The sequence below is a fragment of the Balearica regulorum genome, chromosome 17 (assembly GCF_011004875.1).
Source record: "Balearica regulorum gibbericeps isolate bBalReg1 chromosome 17, bBalReg1.pri, whole genome shotgun sequence".
NCBI lineage: Eukaryota > Metazoa > Chordata > Aves > Gruiformes > Gruidae > Balearica > Balearica regulorum.
In genome coordinates, this window is record NC_046200.1 from 4,882,960 (window position 1) to 4,901,680 (window position 18,721).

The 18,721-nt window shown below is 40.8% G+C and overlaps 1 protein-coding gene across 1 annotated transcript in view; it reads left to right on the forward strand.

Annotated features, from left to right (window-relative positions):
* TMEM132B (transmembrane protein 132B) overlaps positions 1 to 18,721 on the forward strand; it is a 254,421-nt gene that overhangs the window by 100,549 nt on the left and 135,151 nt on the right. Inside the window, exon 3 of the mRNA XM_075769570.1 lies at positions 7,137 to 7,277. Coding sequence (XP_075625685.1) covers positions 7,137 to 7,277 — 141 coding nt within the window. The remainder of the gene's footprint in view (positions 1 to 7,136; positions 7,278 to 18,721) is intronic.

Below are 18,721 nucleotides of genomic sequence, written 5' to 3' on the forward strand. Positions count from 1 at the left end.
ATTTAGACCGGCTGAGGATTTCTCCTAAAATGTTTAGCCATTCTTAGGAAAAGCAGGGGGCTCTTGAAAAAATCTGCTGCACTTTTTTAGAGAAGCTGTACATACATTTTGATGAAAAGAAGAAGGGATGATTTTTGATAATATGCTCCCCCCATCACCATCTCTTATTTTTCAGCTTGCCTTATTTTGATCATGCTTCTGTAAAAGGTTCCTCAAAATCATAAGCCATCATACTCAAGGGTAGGTTGTGTTAATTTGTCTTCCCTAATAGTTAATTTATCACATGGAAAGCACTTTACTGTCAGAATCGAAATTAAAATCCTGTTTACTCTTTTCATTATTCAAAATCCAATATGCTAGTGAGCTTGATGCTTAGCATATTTTGAAACATTTGGTGGGCTGAAAAAAAAAAAAAAGGTTGATAGCTTCACCTTTTTGGCTAGACGAGTGGTAATTGTATCATTCTAAATCTTTAGCATTGATTGCCTCCACGATTCAAAGGGGTTTCTGTTCTCTGAGTTGTTTTTTTTTCACATTAGCCACCATGTCTGTTGAGCAACTTTGTTCCTGCCTTGCATTGCGCTGGTCACTGTACCTGTTTTGTCTGCTTTGTCCTACCCAGTGCTTTGGCATTGAATTTCCTCCTTGAGCTTGTGTTGGATAGAGATACTCTGCTATATGACAGTAATAGCTGCTTTCATAGAAACTGCATCCCCAAATGCTTGGCAGGGTTAAATAAGACAGCTACAAAAGTTTATAGAAAAATAAGAGATGCAGAGCGAAATTGAGGTATACTGGAGAGAGAGAAAGGCAAATTTGCTGATATGGTATAAAGGTGAGAGAGTGCTGAGGTCACAAGATGCAAAAAGAGGTGAGCAGTGGCTGAGAAAGCTTTGGCCCTGCGGTGGGGAGGTGTTCAGGGGGAAACAGCCCAAGGCAAGCAGAGCACAGCAGATCCGTGTCTTGTTTTGAAAACAAATTTGGGCCAATTAGGCATTGGACTTGCAATGAAGGGGCAGTCACTGGAGTGGTTTTTAGCTTGGATGACATGCGGAGGTCAAATCTTAAGTCGCTCCCTCTCTCTCTTAAGTATTGAGCTGTCTCAATTTGAGGGCAAACATGGGGTTTTTATCCCACTATGAGTTCCCACCTTGTTTCACTGATAACACCTATTGCCACTGGGTTTATACCAGGGCTGTGTTTTTTACCCGCCATACCATTTCTCAAACCCTTTTTCTTGGGGTTTCTTTTTCTTGATGCATTGTTGTTGCCCTCTGCCTGCCATCTACCTACATCATTCCACAGGACTTTGCCAGCTGCTTGTTTTATTTCCCAAAAAAGTAGTGTATTGTTTGTGCTTCTATGCTTGTGACCTTTTGGAGAGGGCTTGGATCTTTGCAGGATCTTTGTGTATTTTGATGTGTATTTTACATACTTAGAAAGATAGCTTTACTTATAGTGACATTACTATGGAATCATGCAAACAAACACAGCTGGCCTAGTGTTGCTATTTGAAGGAGAATTTGATGGGGAAGTAGTTTGAAAATAAATCTGTGACAAGTCTTTTAAAATATAAAAGAACAAAGAAGTAAAGTTCTTGGAAACATTCTTTAGAAAATATATACTTGTTTAGCTTGTGAAGATTTAGGACCTGATCCCCTGAGTTGTTGTAAATCTGACTTCCATAAGAGGTGAGAGTGTGCAGGATGATTTCTGCTAGGTGGGGTGCTCTCATCTGCAAGCCCACAGTGGCAGAAAGCGTATTTGACCACCGGCTGGTCTTGCATGGCCATTGCAGGACACACTGTCTGTTCTTGGGGGATCTGCATTAAGAGCAGGAGAGCTGGGTGGGTTTATAGTGAAGATACCAACGTATTCCTTGGCAGCTCTAGGCGTAATTTCTGGTTCTGCCATGTGTTTTCTGGGTGACTTTGCTTCACCTCATTTTCCTCATATTTCTGGATTATCCGTAGAGAATTTTGGCCGGGAAGGTCAGGAAGACACAAACGAGAGGGATGGTGCCTCTCTTGGTGGAGGTCTGGTTCCACCTCAGCCCTCCATCTGCCGTGACAGTGTTTCTCAAGCAGTATTGCTTTCATAGACTCACACCAATGAACTCTTGACTGTCTGTGCCTCCCTCCCAAATGCCGTGGAATGCACCTGGATGTAGCAACAGTGAATCACATACCCTCTTCTTCTTACATCTCCCAGCAAACTCCACTTGCTTCCTGCCCCTATACAGGGATGCTTCTTTTCCTTACTACACAGAAACACTGCCCATCTCACCCACACCCTGAAAGTCCCCAGATGTTATGTCTGAATTCAGTGATTATTTTAATTTGTAGTGCTTGGCTTAATGTATCTTAAAACACATGTATTTTAACTAGAAACTCCCCAGAGACCTCGTTCAGAACTAATTGCTTGCTGTTTGTGCAATTCTTCAAATATGTAAAATGCTCTGTGAGGGCTTAGAATTACTCAGCTCTGCTCTGGTTTGGTCTTAAAATGGGTAGGGGTGTCTAGCTGAAGTGAAAGCCTGGGAATCAGGATGTATCGACCCTCATTCTGGCTCTGCAGAGACAGTATAATTTTAGGCAAGTTAACTAAACTGCCCTACAGTTTGAATTTCCTGTAGGGGAAGGATCATGATTTTATTTTTAATTGGGCTAAAAATGCATGTTGAAGGGCTGACTACAAAAATGGTTGGAAATTACAAATGAAATTTATTATTGTAACTGTTATTATTAGTACGTCATTGAGAGTGAATTTAGCTCAGATCATGTTTTCCCCCATAATGGGGCGGGGGGAGATAAGAGGATTTCTAAAATAGCTCTGAAAAAGTCTTCTTTTCTCATCGTTTTGAGCATTTTCCATCTGCTGTGAGCACATTCCTGTTTTATTTCCTAAATATCTTTTCCTTCTGTTTCTATTTTAAAGTTCCTTTTGCCAAGATTTTACTTCCCAATTACTGCTGCCAGGAGTGTTGCTGGGAGTGTATTGCAAGCAAGCATTTACCTTTCAGATTTTGCAGTTAATTGACTGGGAGGCAGTGGAAGTCCCTGCACCACTTCCGCTAAGTGCTCAGCTGTTTAAATCCCTCTTGCAGCCCTTAAGTTACTTTCCAGCCCTAGTGATTACTTGTTCCTTCTCCTTTCCTTCTGTTGTAATAACTGAGAGAAGAGGTTTAGAGCGGCTGTATTCATGGGGTCGCATACATTTAAGACTGGGATTGTATTTTAAAATAGTTTCTGGTCGTTCCAAGTTGGCAGGCTGGGGATGCTTCTGCTTGCCCGCTCCATTCAGTCTATCATGTTTCCATCTTTATATTCCACAGTAAATGGGGGACACACTGTTCAGGGAAAAAACACTGCCAGGGATACCAAATGTATTCTGTAGTTTAAATCGAAAGCAGCTTCCTCTGTTCTGCATTTATAGCTGGAGAAGAGGGCTAAATTCACTTGTGAAGCCGTTGTTTCATTGAATCCCTGTGCTGAATAGCTTTGACACCTCACCCCCCCACCCCAGCTACCTCTTCTTAAGATCTTATGGGCATAAGTGTCATGAAACACAGTGCTTGAGGATGTCACATTCCTGTTGGACCTGCTCCACCCCTAAAGAAGAGAGTACCATGAATAAATAGTGATCACCTCATTTGTGATACAGGCTGTGGGTACAGGCTGTATCGTGGGGACCCTGTTGCAGGCTGACTTCTGGTGAGCTCATTCAGTATTCCTCTGTCTCATTTACATCTCTGCTAATTGCATTATCAAAATGCCACATAAATTGTAATGTTTTAAAGGTGGGCAAGTGCTTTTTAACAGGACAGTTTTCTGTCTGAATATTTTGCTTTTCAGAAAGCAAATATTTAATGGAAATGAAATGTCAGTTTTGCCAAATTTCCAATTGGCTCTTATGTTTTGTTCCGTTTTTTTTTCTTTCCCATTTCACAATTATCTTTATAAAAAAGAAATTAAGCCATCTTAACTGTAACAGTTACATCTTGGGTCATGCTTCTGTGAAATACTTCAGTAGATTGTTTGCATGTTTTCAAGCCCTGAGATGGCAGATTTTTTTGTCAGGTGGTAAATTGAAAGGGCATCAGATTTTTCTTAAGCCATTCTGTTTATCCTTACAGCTCCCTTGGGGTTGGAAGAGCAGCACTTCCTAGTATTTTGTATGTGGGGAAAGAAAACTAAATGATCCACCTAAGCTTATAATTGAAGCCTGGCACAGAGCAGGGCAATAAACCCAGCGCCTGGGCTCACACACTAGCCATTCACCATCCTTTCTCCAGTTAATGCCAGCTCTGGTAGGAGTTTCTTACCGTTTTTCAAAACCCCTGTCCCCAACACTTACAACAATTTTTGTGCCTGTGGAGTTTGGGGGCAGATTTAAAGATATGAATCACTTATCTGAAGAATAGTAGGCTCAAACCTCCCATATGTAGGCTGGTTTAATTTGAATTTCTTGACTTTTCCTAAGCGAGAAGCTGCATTCAGTTTCTTCCTTCTTTCAACCTTCCTGGCTCTACTGATATCCAAAAATGCAAAATGACATCTTGTCTCAGCCCACCAGAGCAGATGCATTGCAGGGGATTAGACTGGAAATTTTCCTAAAATGCAGCGTTCTGAGACATTTTTGGAAAATGTAGCTGGGGAGCAGAGTATGTGATGTTCACTTGATGCTAACCCAGCAAGACAGTGGATATGCAGCAAGTGCAAGCTGTAGGCACAGTCAACAAGACAGCCTTGCCAAAAACCAGAAGGCCTCCTGTTAAGGGACGGTGCCCTGAAGGAGAAGCCAAGTGGTGAGCCAACAGGACAGGCTTTGGGAGAGTCTCATCTGCTGTCCAGACAGGCAAAAGCATCTCGTAGCTGTATTCAGACACAAGACAAGAAACAGCAAAGCTCCTGGGCTGAGGGGTTGGCCCAAGAGGGATGCCAGTGTTTTGGGATGCAGTGTGTCCAGAGAGGTTGGAACAGCCAGGCACGTATATAGATGTGGGTGTTTGAGATTCTTGCATCCTTACCCCTACGCTGTGTGGGGACCACTGATGGGGGTAAAGAGGAGCAGCAGCTTCAGCTTCCCTGAAGAAGGAAGAGAGCTGCACAGAGGTCCTGCATGGTTAAAGCCTGCTCAGGCGCAGCAGGGATTGTGCCATGGTGCTTTTCATCCTCATTGGGGTAAACTGCCGGGCTAGATTTGGATCAGAGTAGAAGGAAGTAAATGCTGCAGAGTGAAGATATCTGTAGTGCAAAAGCTGTGTAGGAGGACATACAAGCTTCTGACAGATGGAAAAAGGCTGATGAATCCTGAAATCATGGGTGAAATCCAGCTGTCCTGCCCCACCCAGCATCTCCTGCTCTTCAATTAACCTTTAATTAACCAGGGCTTTGACTTGGGTGGAAAGTTGAGTTAGAGGTTTCCAGACATGTTGTCAAGAAAAAACATGGGAAATTGAGGGGGTAGTAAGGAGGCAAATTCATTAAAAAATATAATTTTGGCTGGGAAAGAGAAAATTTTTAAAAAGTGGTGGTGGGTTTTTTAATTTGGTCAGGCCCTAAAGATTTTTTTCAAGAGTGGTTGACTAAGTGTAACGAAAAAAAAAAATTGGATCTGTTGCTGAAGGCCTAATTCTCTATCTCATGTAAATTACAAGTCAGTCTGAAATGAAGCCATGTAGGTGTCTTGCAGGAATGATTTGGTCTAGTGTAATTACCACAGAATAAATGAATGTTCCTCTGAAAAAAAGAAGAGGAGATGATAGGAAAGGGGCACAGAAGTTTTGAGGCATGTTGTTTGGAGATATGAATGTCTGTGGAGAAACATGAAGGAGACAATTAGAAAAATATCAAGTAAAATTCTCTCCTTACAGGAAACGTTTTTCATCAGATCGGGTATGCCAGGCATGAATTCGGCCCATCAAGTCAGTAAAGCCTTACAGGCAAAAATAAGGATATTATAAAAGCAGGATGAATTAATTCCTTCTCAGAGGAAGAGGCTACCCATTGAGTCTTGAAGTTACTTTGATTGAAACCCACGAACTCAGCTAGAACTTAAAGGACATTTTTAGTAGTGTAACGTAAGCACCAACTGGCCACGAGGCATCAGGGCAAATGCATCACAATTCACTGTTAAGTAACGCTTCAAGTCTCAGCAGTGCTGTTTCATTCCACCATACAACTAAGAGGTCCCTCTTGGCTTTGCTTTTAATTAATTAAGTCACAGTAGTGGCGAACGTGGCGCTACAGCAGTTGCTTTCTGCCTAATTGTTCTCCAGGCATATTTGCAGCACTCCTGTTGAAATCCCAGACTTGTTTCGGAAGTCAAGCTGCACAAGCTGCACAAGTGAAGCCCCTGCTATTAAAAACAGTTTGTTTCCTATTCCTTGGCAATCTGTTCCTAACACTGAGCCCCACCAGAGCATGGACTTTTTTTTCTTGCAAATTTTTTTAAAGCCAAAAACCAGTGACATTTGCCAACTACCAAACTGCTTTCAGACTCTAGCCATGCTTAGGAAATCAAGCTTTTTCATGTCAGCATTATAACTATTTTCAACAGCAAGAGTTTGATGTGCCCAGTTTGATAGATCCCAATACAATGGCAGAATTATTTTCATCCCTCAGTTCCTGATCCAGGAGAACGTATTCCTTCTCTCTCCTTCCTACATTATGGTCTTCGAGCAATGAAACACATTTTTTTCATGCAGATCACCCTAATATTAAAAGGCACCTTGCTCCCAAAGGTTTGCTAGCAGGAGGATGTATTTTATATCCCAGTGCTCTGATCTCCATCTTAAACTGCAGGACAGACACAACAAATTAAATCAACTTATGCTTAGTCACATCTGTTTCATTTATATCAAACTAGTGCCATTGAAGCAGAAAGCATTCTTATTCTCTCCACATTGTTCAAGCTGAAAATTAACTGGCTTTGCACATAATGAAACTCATACTTCATCTCTTTAAAATGATTGGACCTGTTTTATATTTTTAAAGCAGAGTGACTTACAGTTGCAATGTATCAGTCTGTTACTAATGGAAGAGAGAATATATCCTTTCCTCTTCCTTGTTTACCTCCCTGGATTTATTTGTAGGAGGTCTGTAACTAAAGCAATCCCTGTTGTTCCCCAACAGAATTAGGACAGCCCCAGGTGTGAAGATCATGGACATCAGGGTGAGTGATGCAGACCAGTGGGGGGTTCAAGAAGAGACAGACAGCGCAAGGACCACTGCCACGATCACCTGTGTGCACAACGACCCAAACGCAGAGAACAGGTAAGCCGCCAAGTGCTTTTGTGCATTAACCCTTGCTAAAATGCTGAGAGAGACACACAATAGCTTCCTTAAGGAGTCATATTGCTCTTTTAATAGCAGTATTTTTTCCTCCTCAGCCTCCTTGGAAATAGGTGATCTGATGAGAGCTTTTTTCTTTTTGTTTTACTTCTGAGCTTCGGAAGTAGATTATCAAATTAATCTGGAGGCAGCCAACTAGTCCTGGCTCACATTTGCTTTTCATGCACCTTCAGGGCAGCAGGAGAATCCCTGTTGCCAAAGAGCCAACAGAAAGAAATGGATTTAAATAGAGAAATATGAAGAATAATTGAAAGCAGTATAGGACAATGCTGTCTTCTTTATTTGAAAAGCCATGAAAGTAATAGCTATTAAGCGTTAGTCATTATTGCTGCAAAACACCTATGAGCGTGTATGAACTGTCTCATGAATGCTGTGTATGTTTGTTATGGTAATGCTCCCACAAGCTATATCAAAGGTAATGAGAGATTTACATTGTTAGTCAGAATTATGTATTTTACAATACAAGCAATTTCTCTCCATTATCATGCAGTTACCCTACACTTAAAGAACACTGTGCATAAATTCATCTTGAAATTGTATCATAATTAGGAAATTGCAAAACTTTATGTCAAAATTTTTATTTGAGGAGTCTTTTGCATCCATCTTTTTCTGAAAGCTCCTGTAAGGGAGAAAAATGGTTGTTAGTAATTGTTGAGACCTAGGAAGATTGTTGCCAGAGATTTGAAGTACAAAGAGAGTTTCTACTCTGTTTAGTTTCTGAAGCTGTATTTGAGGAACAAATGAATCCCATCTAGCTCTGGGTAGCCGCGATAAAAGTGTTGAGGTGAAAGCTGTTTAAGGTGAGTTTGCTTTTCAGCAACAGGGATAAATAGGCACTGCTAAGGTAAGGGTCCTCTTGGATGTGTAAAGCAGGCCTGATGAACAGCAAGCGAAAGGTGCCCGTTTCTCTCCAGTAAAGATGCAGAGTGGAGGTGAGTGACTGGTACGCAGACATTTGCATTGTAAACGGTGAAGTGAGGGGAAGTGATTCCCCGCTCAGTGTCTCTGTTAAGTCGAGTGCTACAGAGCTTTCTGTCATGAAATGCCAGGCAAACCTTTCAGTTCATTAGCTGTTTCATACACTTCCTCTCCATTTAAAAAGAAAGAAAAAAAGGGCTGTGGGTGGAGGGCGTCCCCTCTTGTTTCCTAAGCACGTTTGTCAAAGTCCCAATTCTAAGGTGGTGATGTAGGAAATTCTAGCCACCTCCCATCATTATTTTGCTGGGGTTTCATGGGCTAATGTACTGATAAAGCAGAGCTCTGGCAGCTGGATTTGGCACAGTATGTTCTGTCCACAAATCCTCTGTCTTTTGGCAAGATTTCCCAGTTCCTCCAAAAGCTGTTAAAGAAGCCAGTGAGTCCCTTTGGTAGGGCGAGAGCTCAGCCACAGACACGCTGGCTCAGAGGGGAACCTTCGCGCCCGTGCTGGAGCTGCGCGATGACGCCTGATGGCTTTAGCAGTGAAATCTCAACCTGAATCGCTCAGGCGGCTGATCTGGGTGGGTGGGCAGTATCTGCTCTCTGCTAACATTGCAGTCAGGTTTTTTTTCTAAAACAACTGTGACCTCTGTTCTGTTCAGAGCAAGGTGGAAAGCCATCAATTTGAAAGTGAAATGCTGAGGTTAAAGGAAAACTTAAGATCATTTGGTGTTACAGAGGAATCTCTCTATTGAAATGAAACAACTATTTTTAAAGTTCGACAAAAAATAGGATGAACACTGAAACTTATTGCCTTGTACGTGCTCTCACTAATCCATGAAATTATACCTGTCACAGTAACTTAGTTTTTATTAAAACTGAGTTTTGCTTTGTGTTGAACTGTTAAATTGCACAAAAGCAACGAATCTCAAGTTAATTAATACTTTGACCCTTTCCTTTGTGAGATTAGTTTAATATTTTTGGATTAATTAAAGTATGCAAATAGAAAGTGCTGAAAGATCGTTTCCAGATTTGCAAATATTGTAGTGCTTAGAGTAAATATTTAACTTTGATCTTCACTTTAATTTGCCTTTTTGGTCATAATGGTGGCCCTCTTGTTTCTTTTGAAGAATGTTAAGTGTTCATGTGGGGGTTCTGCTGTTTCATTTAAATGAGCACAGACGTGAACTTGCTTCTGTTAAGGTCAATGTGGCACAATTGTCACTAGACCCGATTCATCTGTTCCTCCTTTTAGTAATTCAAGGATCTTCATTAAAGGCAATTTATGTATGAGTGAGAGTGCAGGATCAATCTCTTTCATTGCAGAGCAGAAGCTATTAGTAAACAGAAACGTATCTACCTCGGGGGAGACTGTTTTTTCTCTCTTGGAAGTAATTTCAGTTCTCCTGACTTGCCCGGCATTACACTGGTAGTAGAAGCGGGTAAGCCAGGACTGAGCCTCAGAGCCCAGATAGTTTTCTCTGAGGAAGAGATGGTTGAGTTTGCTATGGTTTTGCAATGCCCACCTTGGGCTTTGAGAGAGGGCAGAAAGCCCCGGCTGCCCTGCAAGGCGGCTGGGCTGGCACAGCTCCGGGAGGTTCGGTGAAAGTGAGAAACTCCAGCAAGTCAGAACTGCATTTGCCGAAATCTCTGACTATCCTCATTGCCCTTAGCTCAGAGAGAGGTCTGTTCTCCACTGCTTCGCACTTCGGTTGATCTTTCTTCCCCAGTGTGCAACTCTGATAAGAGCTACCGACAGACACTGCCTGCAAGGAGAACAGTGGCTTTGGACTGTGACATGTTTGTAATCCAGTCTGCATTCCTTTTAGCCAGCGTTATCGGCTGGAGCCTTTTCAAATTTGCTTACTTTTCTAATCTTTCTCCTTCTCCCCTCTGCAGTGTTATCATTATCATGAGTTTTTCATCTCCATTTCTCACATTTCCCTACGCAAATTGAGTGTTCATTAAAATGCTTTAAATTAAGACCTTTCCTCCTTTCATGCAGAGTGCATCATGCCTTTTCTGTGCATTACTTAAAAAAAATTCCTTATCACAATGTTTCAGGCAGTTTACATTATATTCTATTAAAAATCCATTTTGTCCAAGGTTGTCACAATTCATAGATTAAAGCTTTCCAGAGTGTGTTTTGTTAGGAATACATTCATAAATGCACCTCTTTAGTAGTCTCATAAGCTTGTATTTAAAACCTCTTTTTGATAATGTAGTTGAACAAAAAGCATAAAAAGAAGAGATTTATTTTAAATATACACACACAAGTATATATGCACACATCTATTCTGATCTGTGTGGAGCCTTGCTTTGCCCTTATTGCTGCCATCTCAAAGGACTTTTTTGGTGGCTCATTGAGCGAGGAGATTGATTGTTGGCATCTGCGTTTATTGTCCCTCAGTCTCTCCTTGGGGCAGAACTCTGTGAATCTCATTTTGGTAGGGTTAGTTAAAGCAGCAGCGTGCTTTGTTTCAAAAAGACACAGTTTCTGCTTTGAGCACAAATACTCTTGCATTATTCCTGCAGCTGGGACCCAGCACTCCCATTCCATACGAAAGGATCTTCATGGATTTTTGCATTGAGTGCAAAGTGCATCTTGCAAGGAGCTGAGGAAGTAAGGCTGGTGGGCTTCAATAAAAATTGAGTGCTTTCAGCCTCCCAAGCAGAATAGCTGTGCTTGTGAAGGACTGGGATCTTTACCTGTGGTGTAGGGTATGTGTTGAATTATTGCAAAAAATGCTTTTGAAATACAATGCCAAGATTTGGGAGTCTACCAGACGCAAATCCTTTGTGGTTTCCAGAAAACAGATCCTATTTTTGTAAAGACCACACAGGCTTTTTCCACTGTATTTGCTAAAAGATGGATTGAGCCTTGCAATTCTTTTGTCCTTTGCACCTCGGAGTTCTCTGGAAGCATCTCGGGAACATGCAACAAATTAGGCTGCAGTAGGACTAGGGCAAGAGGGCTTGAGAAGATGCCCTGAGAGCATGGTCCATCTTTGGCAATCTACAGTACCTCATAACTCAGCGCTGATATCCAGAGGAATGGGATTTCAGGAACTTTGCCAGAGTGATTTAGCATTTTATAGGATTAGGTTATTTCAAATCATGGGTGAGCAGGAGCTGAGTTTCCATGGACTCATTCAAAAGGCCCCAGAATACAACATATTTCACGGTGCTCAGTGTCTCCTTGCTGGAAAGCAGAAGAACAAGAACTTAATGTGACATGGCCTTTGGTTCAGGAGAGACGAGATGGCACAAACACAAAAACTTAGGCCAGAGAGTTGCAACTCGGCTTTGAAAGGGAGTCTATGAAAAGATTATTTTCCTTACTCAGGAAAACTGTCATTAAATTGTATTGGATTATTACCAGGTGAGGAGAGTCTGATTCTCTGACAAACTGGTACTTCAATCAGAAAGATTATATTTATGCTAACTGGCAAAGTTAATATTTATGCTAACCAGCAAAGTTAATGAAATTGATTTTACCTGCAGTGCTGAGTATAGTGTTATTGAAACCAAACTGGTTCTTCTCACTTAGGGATTATTTTATCTCCATGTCTATAAGACAGCTTCCATCTCTCAGGATATCCATCACTGCATAAATTAGAATTGCATGAGGGACACTCAGAATGCAGAAACAGGGAGGGTGAAATCTTCAGAGGGATTTTTTTCAAATGTCCTCAGAAGTATTTTTCTGTTGCCTGGAAATTTATATTTTTTTAATTGATGCAGACAGGCTCAGCTGTCTGGCATTTGACATCATCTATCTTTAAACTTGAATAAAAAAATTAAGATTCTGTAATGATCATTCCATTTCTTTACCATTTTAAGAGGTGTTTACAGAATTCAAATAATTAAATGACTTTATAAAGTTGTAATTGTAGTGTGTGAGTGTATGTATAACTTTAAATCAGGAAAAAAGCAGTTATTTCATGTATTTATAGGTATGCAAATAGATCCTCCTATTTTAGAATAATTCACTTATTTTTCTATGCTTGGGAATACCCTTTGAACCAGAAATATCACTCAAAAGGAAGATGTAAAGTTGGCTGCCAGTTAAGATATGTGCATATATTTATTTAAAGTAAATATGTGTTATTGGAGCTGATGATCAACTGAGAAGAGATGTATCATTTGGGTTTGTTTTTAAAGCTCTGGGTATGTCTTGAAAATAAGAGCTGAGGTTTTCTCCTCTCCCCTCTTCACTTAGACAGACAGCTTTGTGGGAATTACCATTTTCCCCACTACATATTCCAGTCCCCACTTTACCAAGGGCAATAAGCTAACACTCCACCTGGAAGTCCCCTGGGTACTTTCAGGCTTCCTAGCTGCACTCAGCACTTAGCTCTGCCAGATTTGAGTGCCCTCTCACATTTTTTTGGAGGTGTTTCTGCATGGAGTTCATCACCACTCTGCTCCAGAATTGACGTACTTGGGTCCTGCGTTGCCTCCAAGCTCATATGCCATCAAGGAAGGGCAGTGTGGTGCTGACTTTCTCACTGTTTCCAAAACAGAACCTTCTGCAGTCCTGGTCGTTTGATGAGCTGATTTACTGCAGTGACTTGGCCTTCCAGAGGTTGCAGCTTGGTCGTATCTAGAGTGTCTGTGCTCTTAGTCAATACAGCACAGGGCATGCTGAAGCTAGAATGAGGAGTTTGGTTGCTTTTGTGAGATAAATAAGCCTATAAAGATGGGTGGCTGCGGATGGCTGTAGCACACAGCAGTGTGCTGTTAAATACACTGGGGAAGGCATCAGGACATGCAGTGAAACACTTACTGATGTGTTTATTGCCAAAGGAACTTGCTTGGCCCGAGGACACTGAGCATGTAAAGTGCCATCAGCAACAACAGTTGGCTGACAGAAGATCAATTGCATGTGTTGCCTTACACAAAAGAGCAGTAACTGGTACAGACAGACAGCCTTGCTCTGTCTTATTTTAGGCCCATGCAAAGGCAGTGGGCTTGATGCCATTAAGTTCACACAGTACTAAAGGGAATGAGTAAGAGGAGCAGAGGGAGCAAAGAAACACAGGGAGATGTGTAAAGCAGACATGAAAGAATAGGGAAGAGCTGAGGAAAAAAAGCCGGGGAGATGGGGAAGGGAAAGCTGATGGCTGTCACCCCCCGCCAGACTGGTCTGATGCAGGTGAAGTAGTCGGACTTCCTTAGGACCTCTTTCCACCATGAAAGCCTTACTTCCATGAAGCCATTCTTCATCTACTTTGAAAAGGAAGGTTTTGAATTAAAAAATAGAGGAGCTCAAGGTGTGGGAAGAAGTCGTAGACTATGTGGTGCAGTATACTGGCTTGGGTGTTTCCCTCCTATTCTTATGCACTTGCTGCTTTCCTTAGGTCAGAGGTGTCATGGGCAAAGAAATGTGCTTTGAATGTAGAGTGTGCATGGCCTATAGATCCTGTAGGAGTTCATTCTCTGGCCTTTGGCCAGACCCCAAGACAGCACTGTCTCTTGAGCCATTGATGAAAAGGGTTTTATCTTTAATGCACCACTTTTAAGGTTGTGACCTCTATTATGAGTGATGGAGTCTGTTCTGCTTTGTGTAAAGAGTGTTCCAGTGAGAAGCATCTACACACCTTTTCAAACATAAATGACTCAATAGTCACAAAGAAAACCTGAGTTATAAGAATTTTAACTAACCTTTATTCTTTACATGTATGCCTTTTTGTATGAAACAGCCCAAGCCTGCTTGGAAATGTTTCTGTAAGATAAAAGCACTGACACCTCACAGTAGCTTAGAGAGGACATAAAGAATAACAGACAAATTAACAGTGGTAGGAGGGACAACTTATTGTAGAAAGCTGCGGTTCTAGGATCAAATAGGAACGTATCGTTTCTGGAGGGATTTTTTTTCTCTCTTTTTTTTTCTTCTTTTTTCTCCCATTTAAGGCCAAGAACAATGAAATTGTCTATCCATCATCTCCTGTTGGGAGCCTAATAGCCTTACAACCACATGAATTCCCTCCTGGCCAGCCAGCTCTTTCGGATGGCTGTTTCTTCCTTTTTCTTAGTTAGGCTCACTGCTGCTCTGGTGAAGACTCCAGTAGAGATGGGTCAGAGGGATTACTGACTGGTAGTCCACATAATTGCTTCCTGGCCCCGGTTCGCCAGTCCAAGAAGGTAATGACTTAGTGACTCTTCTTATTCCATTCTTGCTGTGGTGGTACGGTACCTTTATTATGTCCCAAGGATATCTTTTTGAACAAATATACCTTTGGTAGTTGGAAAAACCTGTTGTGCAGTGCAGCAGGGAACCCCAACAAAGTAAATATACTGTTCTCTTGAACATTTGGAAAATGAGGAATGTCTTGTTGGAAGAACTCAATAACATTCACCTGTACTCAGTGGAGTAAGATGATACAATACAAACAGAGGCATGAAAATGACTTAGAAAATTAATGTTTGATAAAGATCTCTTAACTTGCCAAACTAGTAGAAAGCTTTGTGTAAATCCAGAGGACTATGCAGAAAATTTGTTCTGACAGCATTTGTTAAACTGACATACAGTGAATTGGAAAAATATTTTTTTTATTTTCTAAAAGTTGCATCTTGCTTAGAAGGTTTAGTTATGCCTCAAAAAAATATTTCTACCTACCCTGCTAGGTAGAATAGCCTCTGATTGCAAATTGTCTTTGTACTGGGTAGGTATGATGCTACGTGAGAAGCTTCAAACTTGGACTCTGTGTAGCATATCTTGGTGAGCAAAGGACCTGAGGAACTAAAAGACTCAGAGTGAGGAAAAGAGAAAATTCCTTGGGTGTAGGATGTGTGCTGTGAAGTAGCAAGTCCCTTCTTGCATTCCATCCTATACGTTTTTGGTAGCAATGGGAATAAAATTATGACAAATAGCAGATTTATCATGAGAAAAGGAACATAAAAGTTGGACCACCTGGTCACATTCATGCCCACTTTTGATCTTTGGTTCAAAAAAAAAGGAATTCTAATTCCTTGGTCAACTTTAGATCAGGCAGTTGTTTGTCAGCTGTGTTTGTAACTGCAGACTTTCTTGCAGAAGTGTGGTTCCTACTTCTAGAAGTGGTTTGACAGGCCAATTTTTAGCTTATAATTTAAGCCCTTTCAATTTTTATCTCCTTTTTCTGTACTGGCAGTTTAGATGGTATAAGGAAAATGGAAGTCATTTCTTAATACCTGACTTTACTTTTGAATATAAGGTGGGGTTAAAAATAAAAAATAAAAACTATTAAAAAAAAATCAAAACAGTGGAACTCCCTGATCTTTTGGTCTCTTCTTTGATGTAGAATAAACATGTGAAGTAGTGGCTTAAATGAACTCTTCAAAAGTGTGGTCCACAGAACCTGATCCAAAGCATATTCTGAGTGACATTTCTTTTGAAAGATGAGCCCAATCATTCTGAAATGAATCTTGTTTTTTAATTTGACCTAATTAGCTTCATTTTGGATATATCATTCCTCGATGTGAATCTTAATATTGATGTAACAGTTGGGAAAGTTTAATTTCAGGGTAGGATAGTCTGCATAATTAGGACTGCAGGAATATAGCAGGGAGGCTGGGAGCACATTTCAAATGCATGCTGATGAGTGAATGACTGTTCAAATAGTTATTCATCCATTGATGCTTGCATGCTTTTTCCATATTGGATGCCAAAGGGAATGATGACATATTCAAGAGTCAATGGGCTTCTCTGAGTCTCTACCGGTTTACTGTTATTTGCTATGCAGTATGTTTTAATGGTCGTGTGGATGATTACACGTGAGTTACCACAGCATGTCCGTGACAAAAAGCTGTACAATTCTGGAAAATTTCTAAAGCTTTACAGAGATACGTGTGCACATTCCAGCCATGCTTAATTGATAACTTAAGACTGAGTGATAAAGCCCAAGTAAGCTTGGCTGCTGAACTCATCACTCATAACACTCCCTGACTCAAGGAACAAAAGCAAATGTGTGTTGGATTTTTGGGTTTTGTTTCTATAATTTAATCACCTTTTTTGCTCCCTTCATAACTTAGACTTGAAGAAGCCTTTTCTTAGGTGTATGCTGGTCTGAATATCCAGGAAACACAGTGTCCACTATTTAGATATCTCACATGACCTTACTGATGGGACAATGTCAATGAACCTGATGAAGATTGCAGATGGAGGAAGAAGACATGGATTGAAACCATTATGCTACAAAAGCATTACCTGATTCTTCTGTAAATATTGTACTTATATAGTCCTAGTTTTAAAACCTATTCTTTTGGCAAACTTAAGTCTGGATTCAGAAGAGCACCTTTATGTAGCCTGCCACTTAAGTACATACTTGGTTTTAAGTACCTACCTTGGTTCTGTTGATACCAGGTATAATGATAAAGGAGGTACTTGGAGTCAGCAATTAGAGACAGCAATATGCGGAAAATATAAGTCTTGATGGTAAGCTATGTTATATATAATGAGAAGCATTAGTGTGTCACACCTGAAAATATTGTGGAAATCAGAAACTGAAATCTTCTGTAGCACAGAAACCTTTCTGAGTCTATTGGAAGTGTTGCTAAGGAATTTATTTTTGGCAACTGTACACAGAGATTTAAGTACCATAATTGGATTGTTCTTTGATATAATAAGACTGGAAAAGATTATTGAATGGACGTGAAATCAGGGAGCTGGTATTTGAGATATGTTTAATTCCCACTTTTACCAATTCATGAGTTTGACTTGCAGTGGAGCCTACTGCACGCATTTGAATTCTGTTCAAGATGTGTTGACTTGCTTACTTTACAGCCAGTGCATTAAAGTACAAAAGCTAACAAATCATTTATTAGGCATTTAGCCAAAATTTAAACTCATTTTACTGTTAGGAGGTGCTGCTGCTAGACAGGCAAATATTAAGTTTGTTACTTTGATTTATTTGAATCCTCTGTGCCAAATAAGTTATAAAACATCCCAGCATTAACTTTGCATAAATTATTTTTTCCTTTAGTTAGAATTTTTCACTCATTTTGCCATTGATATTCCTCACCTGTGTTTATACCTTAAAAAGAGTTATAAACTGTTTTAAAATGAGTAAGTAAGAATCAGCTGATGCTTCTGTCAGCGTCAGCATATGATTTTTGTTTGTTTCTTTTAAATCTCACTGTTTCCTTGGGAAGAGGAAGTTCTTCCTCTTAAGTTCTTAAGTTGGAGTTAAGCTTAAGACCCTTTGTGCATTCATTAGGGTGATGAATCTGTAAACTAAGACTTGGGCACTTTTGCAAGATCCCTGGTCCACCAGGGTGGCTGAAAGATAACTATGTAGAGATTATACCACTCCAGAGGGTGGCTTGTGCCAGTACAGAAAGGCGAATGATAAAACGGACCTTCGAGAAGCACTGGTGTTTAGGAACGCTCTGTGGCAAGAGGCAAAATACTGGGGAGCACGTTTAACCACGGTAGCTTCCCTGTTGGAGAGAGCAGCTTACATCAGGATTTTTACCAGCTTATCTCAGTTGGCCTGTAATAGAAGAAGAGTTATGCCCCCCTTGTCACCTGGCTGAACATGTAGGACACCATTTTATTATAAACTTGGACATATTGCCTTCAGGAACTTGCACGCAGGTACTTGAAAGCTAGCTGTGTTTGTTCTTTCTATATAATTTGGTCTATATAGATTTTCCCAAGATACTTGTTAAGGGGCTTGCCGTGAAATATTGCAGTCATTAAGGCAAATCGCTAAACCTTTAGCAAAAAAGCTTTCCTTAAAACTAACTGCCAATAGCTTGATCTCACAAAAATTCCTTTTTTTATTGGTATAATTAATGAACAGGTTTGATTCTTCAGAAGTTCTCAGACTCACTGGGCTCAAAACCTTGGCGCTTACAAATCTCATGAAGAGCTTTGTTGTTGGGGTGTGCTCCTCTGCATGTGTCGTCCAGGTGCTGCATATTTTGGTTCTTAGCCTGTGCCTAGACCGTGAGCAGCCCTGAGCTGAGGACAGGCAAACATACATCCCCCCTGATGTTTGCTAAGGTTGTGTTAGGCTGGTGTGCAATAGCCGGACCGACAGTGTCACACGCTTTCTGATACCATATTTTACAGTGCTCCTGCAACTGCCGGGATGAGACTGAGACTGCCAGGCTCCCCCAAGCAAACGTCCCTGTTACTGTCAGCTAAGAAGGTGGCTACCTTGCATCACCCACATGCTTAACACATTTTAGCTCTTTTGCTGAGGGAGTGCTCAGCATTGCACAATCAAAAAGAGTTATTTGGTCTTTTCTCTCAGGGGGTTTCAGTGCAGAGATTTAACTCTAGAAATTATTGACTTCAGCAGTGAGTGGATAGTGGAGGTATTTGGAGATAGGTGTTCCTGTTTTTGCTTTCCCTCTTAGGCAATTTTCATCCATGCTGGTTTTCTAAATCTGTGACTGGTGTATCTTTTTGTTAGACAAGCACTCTTCTTAATGGTGTACCATTTAATTTCTCTAGT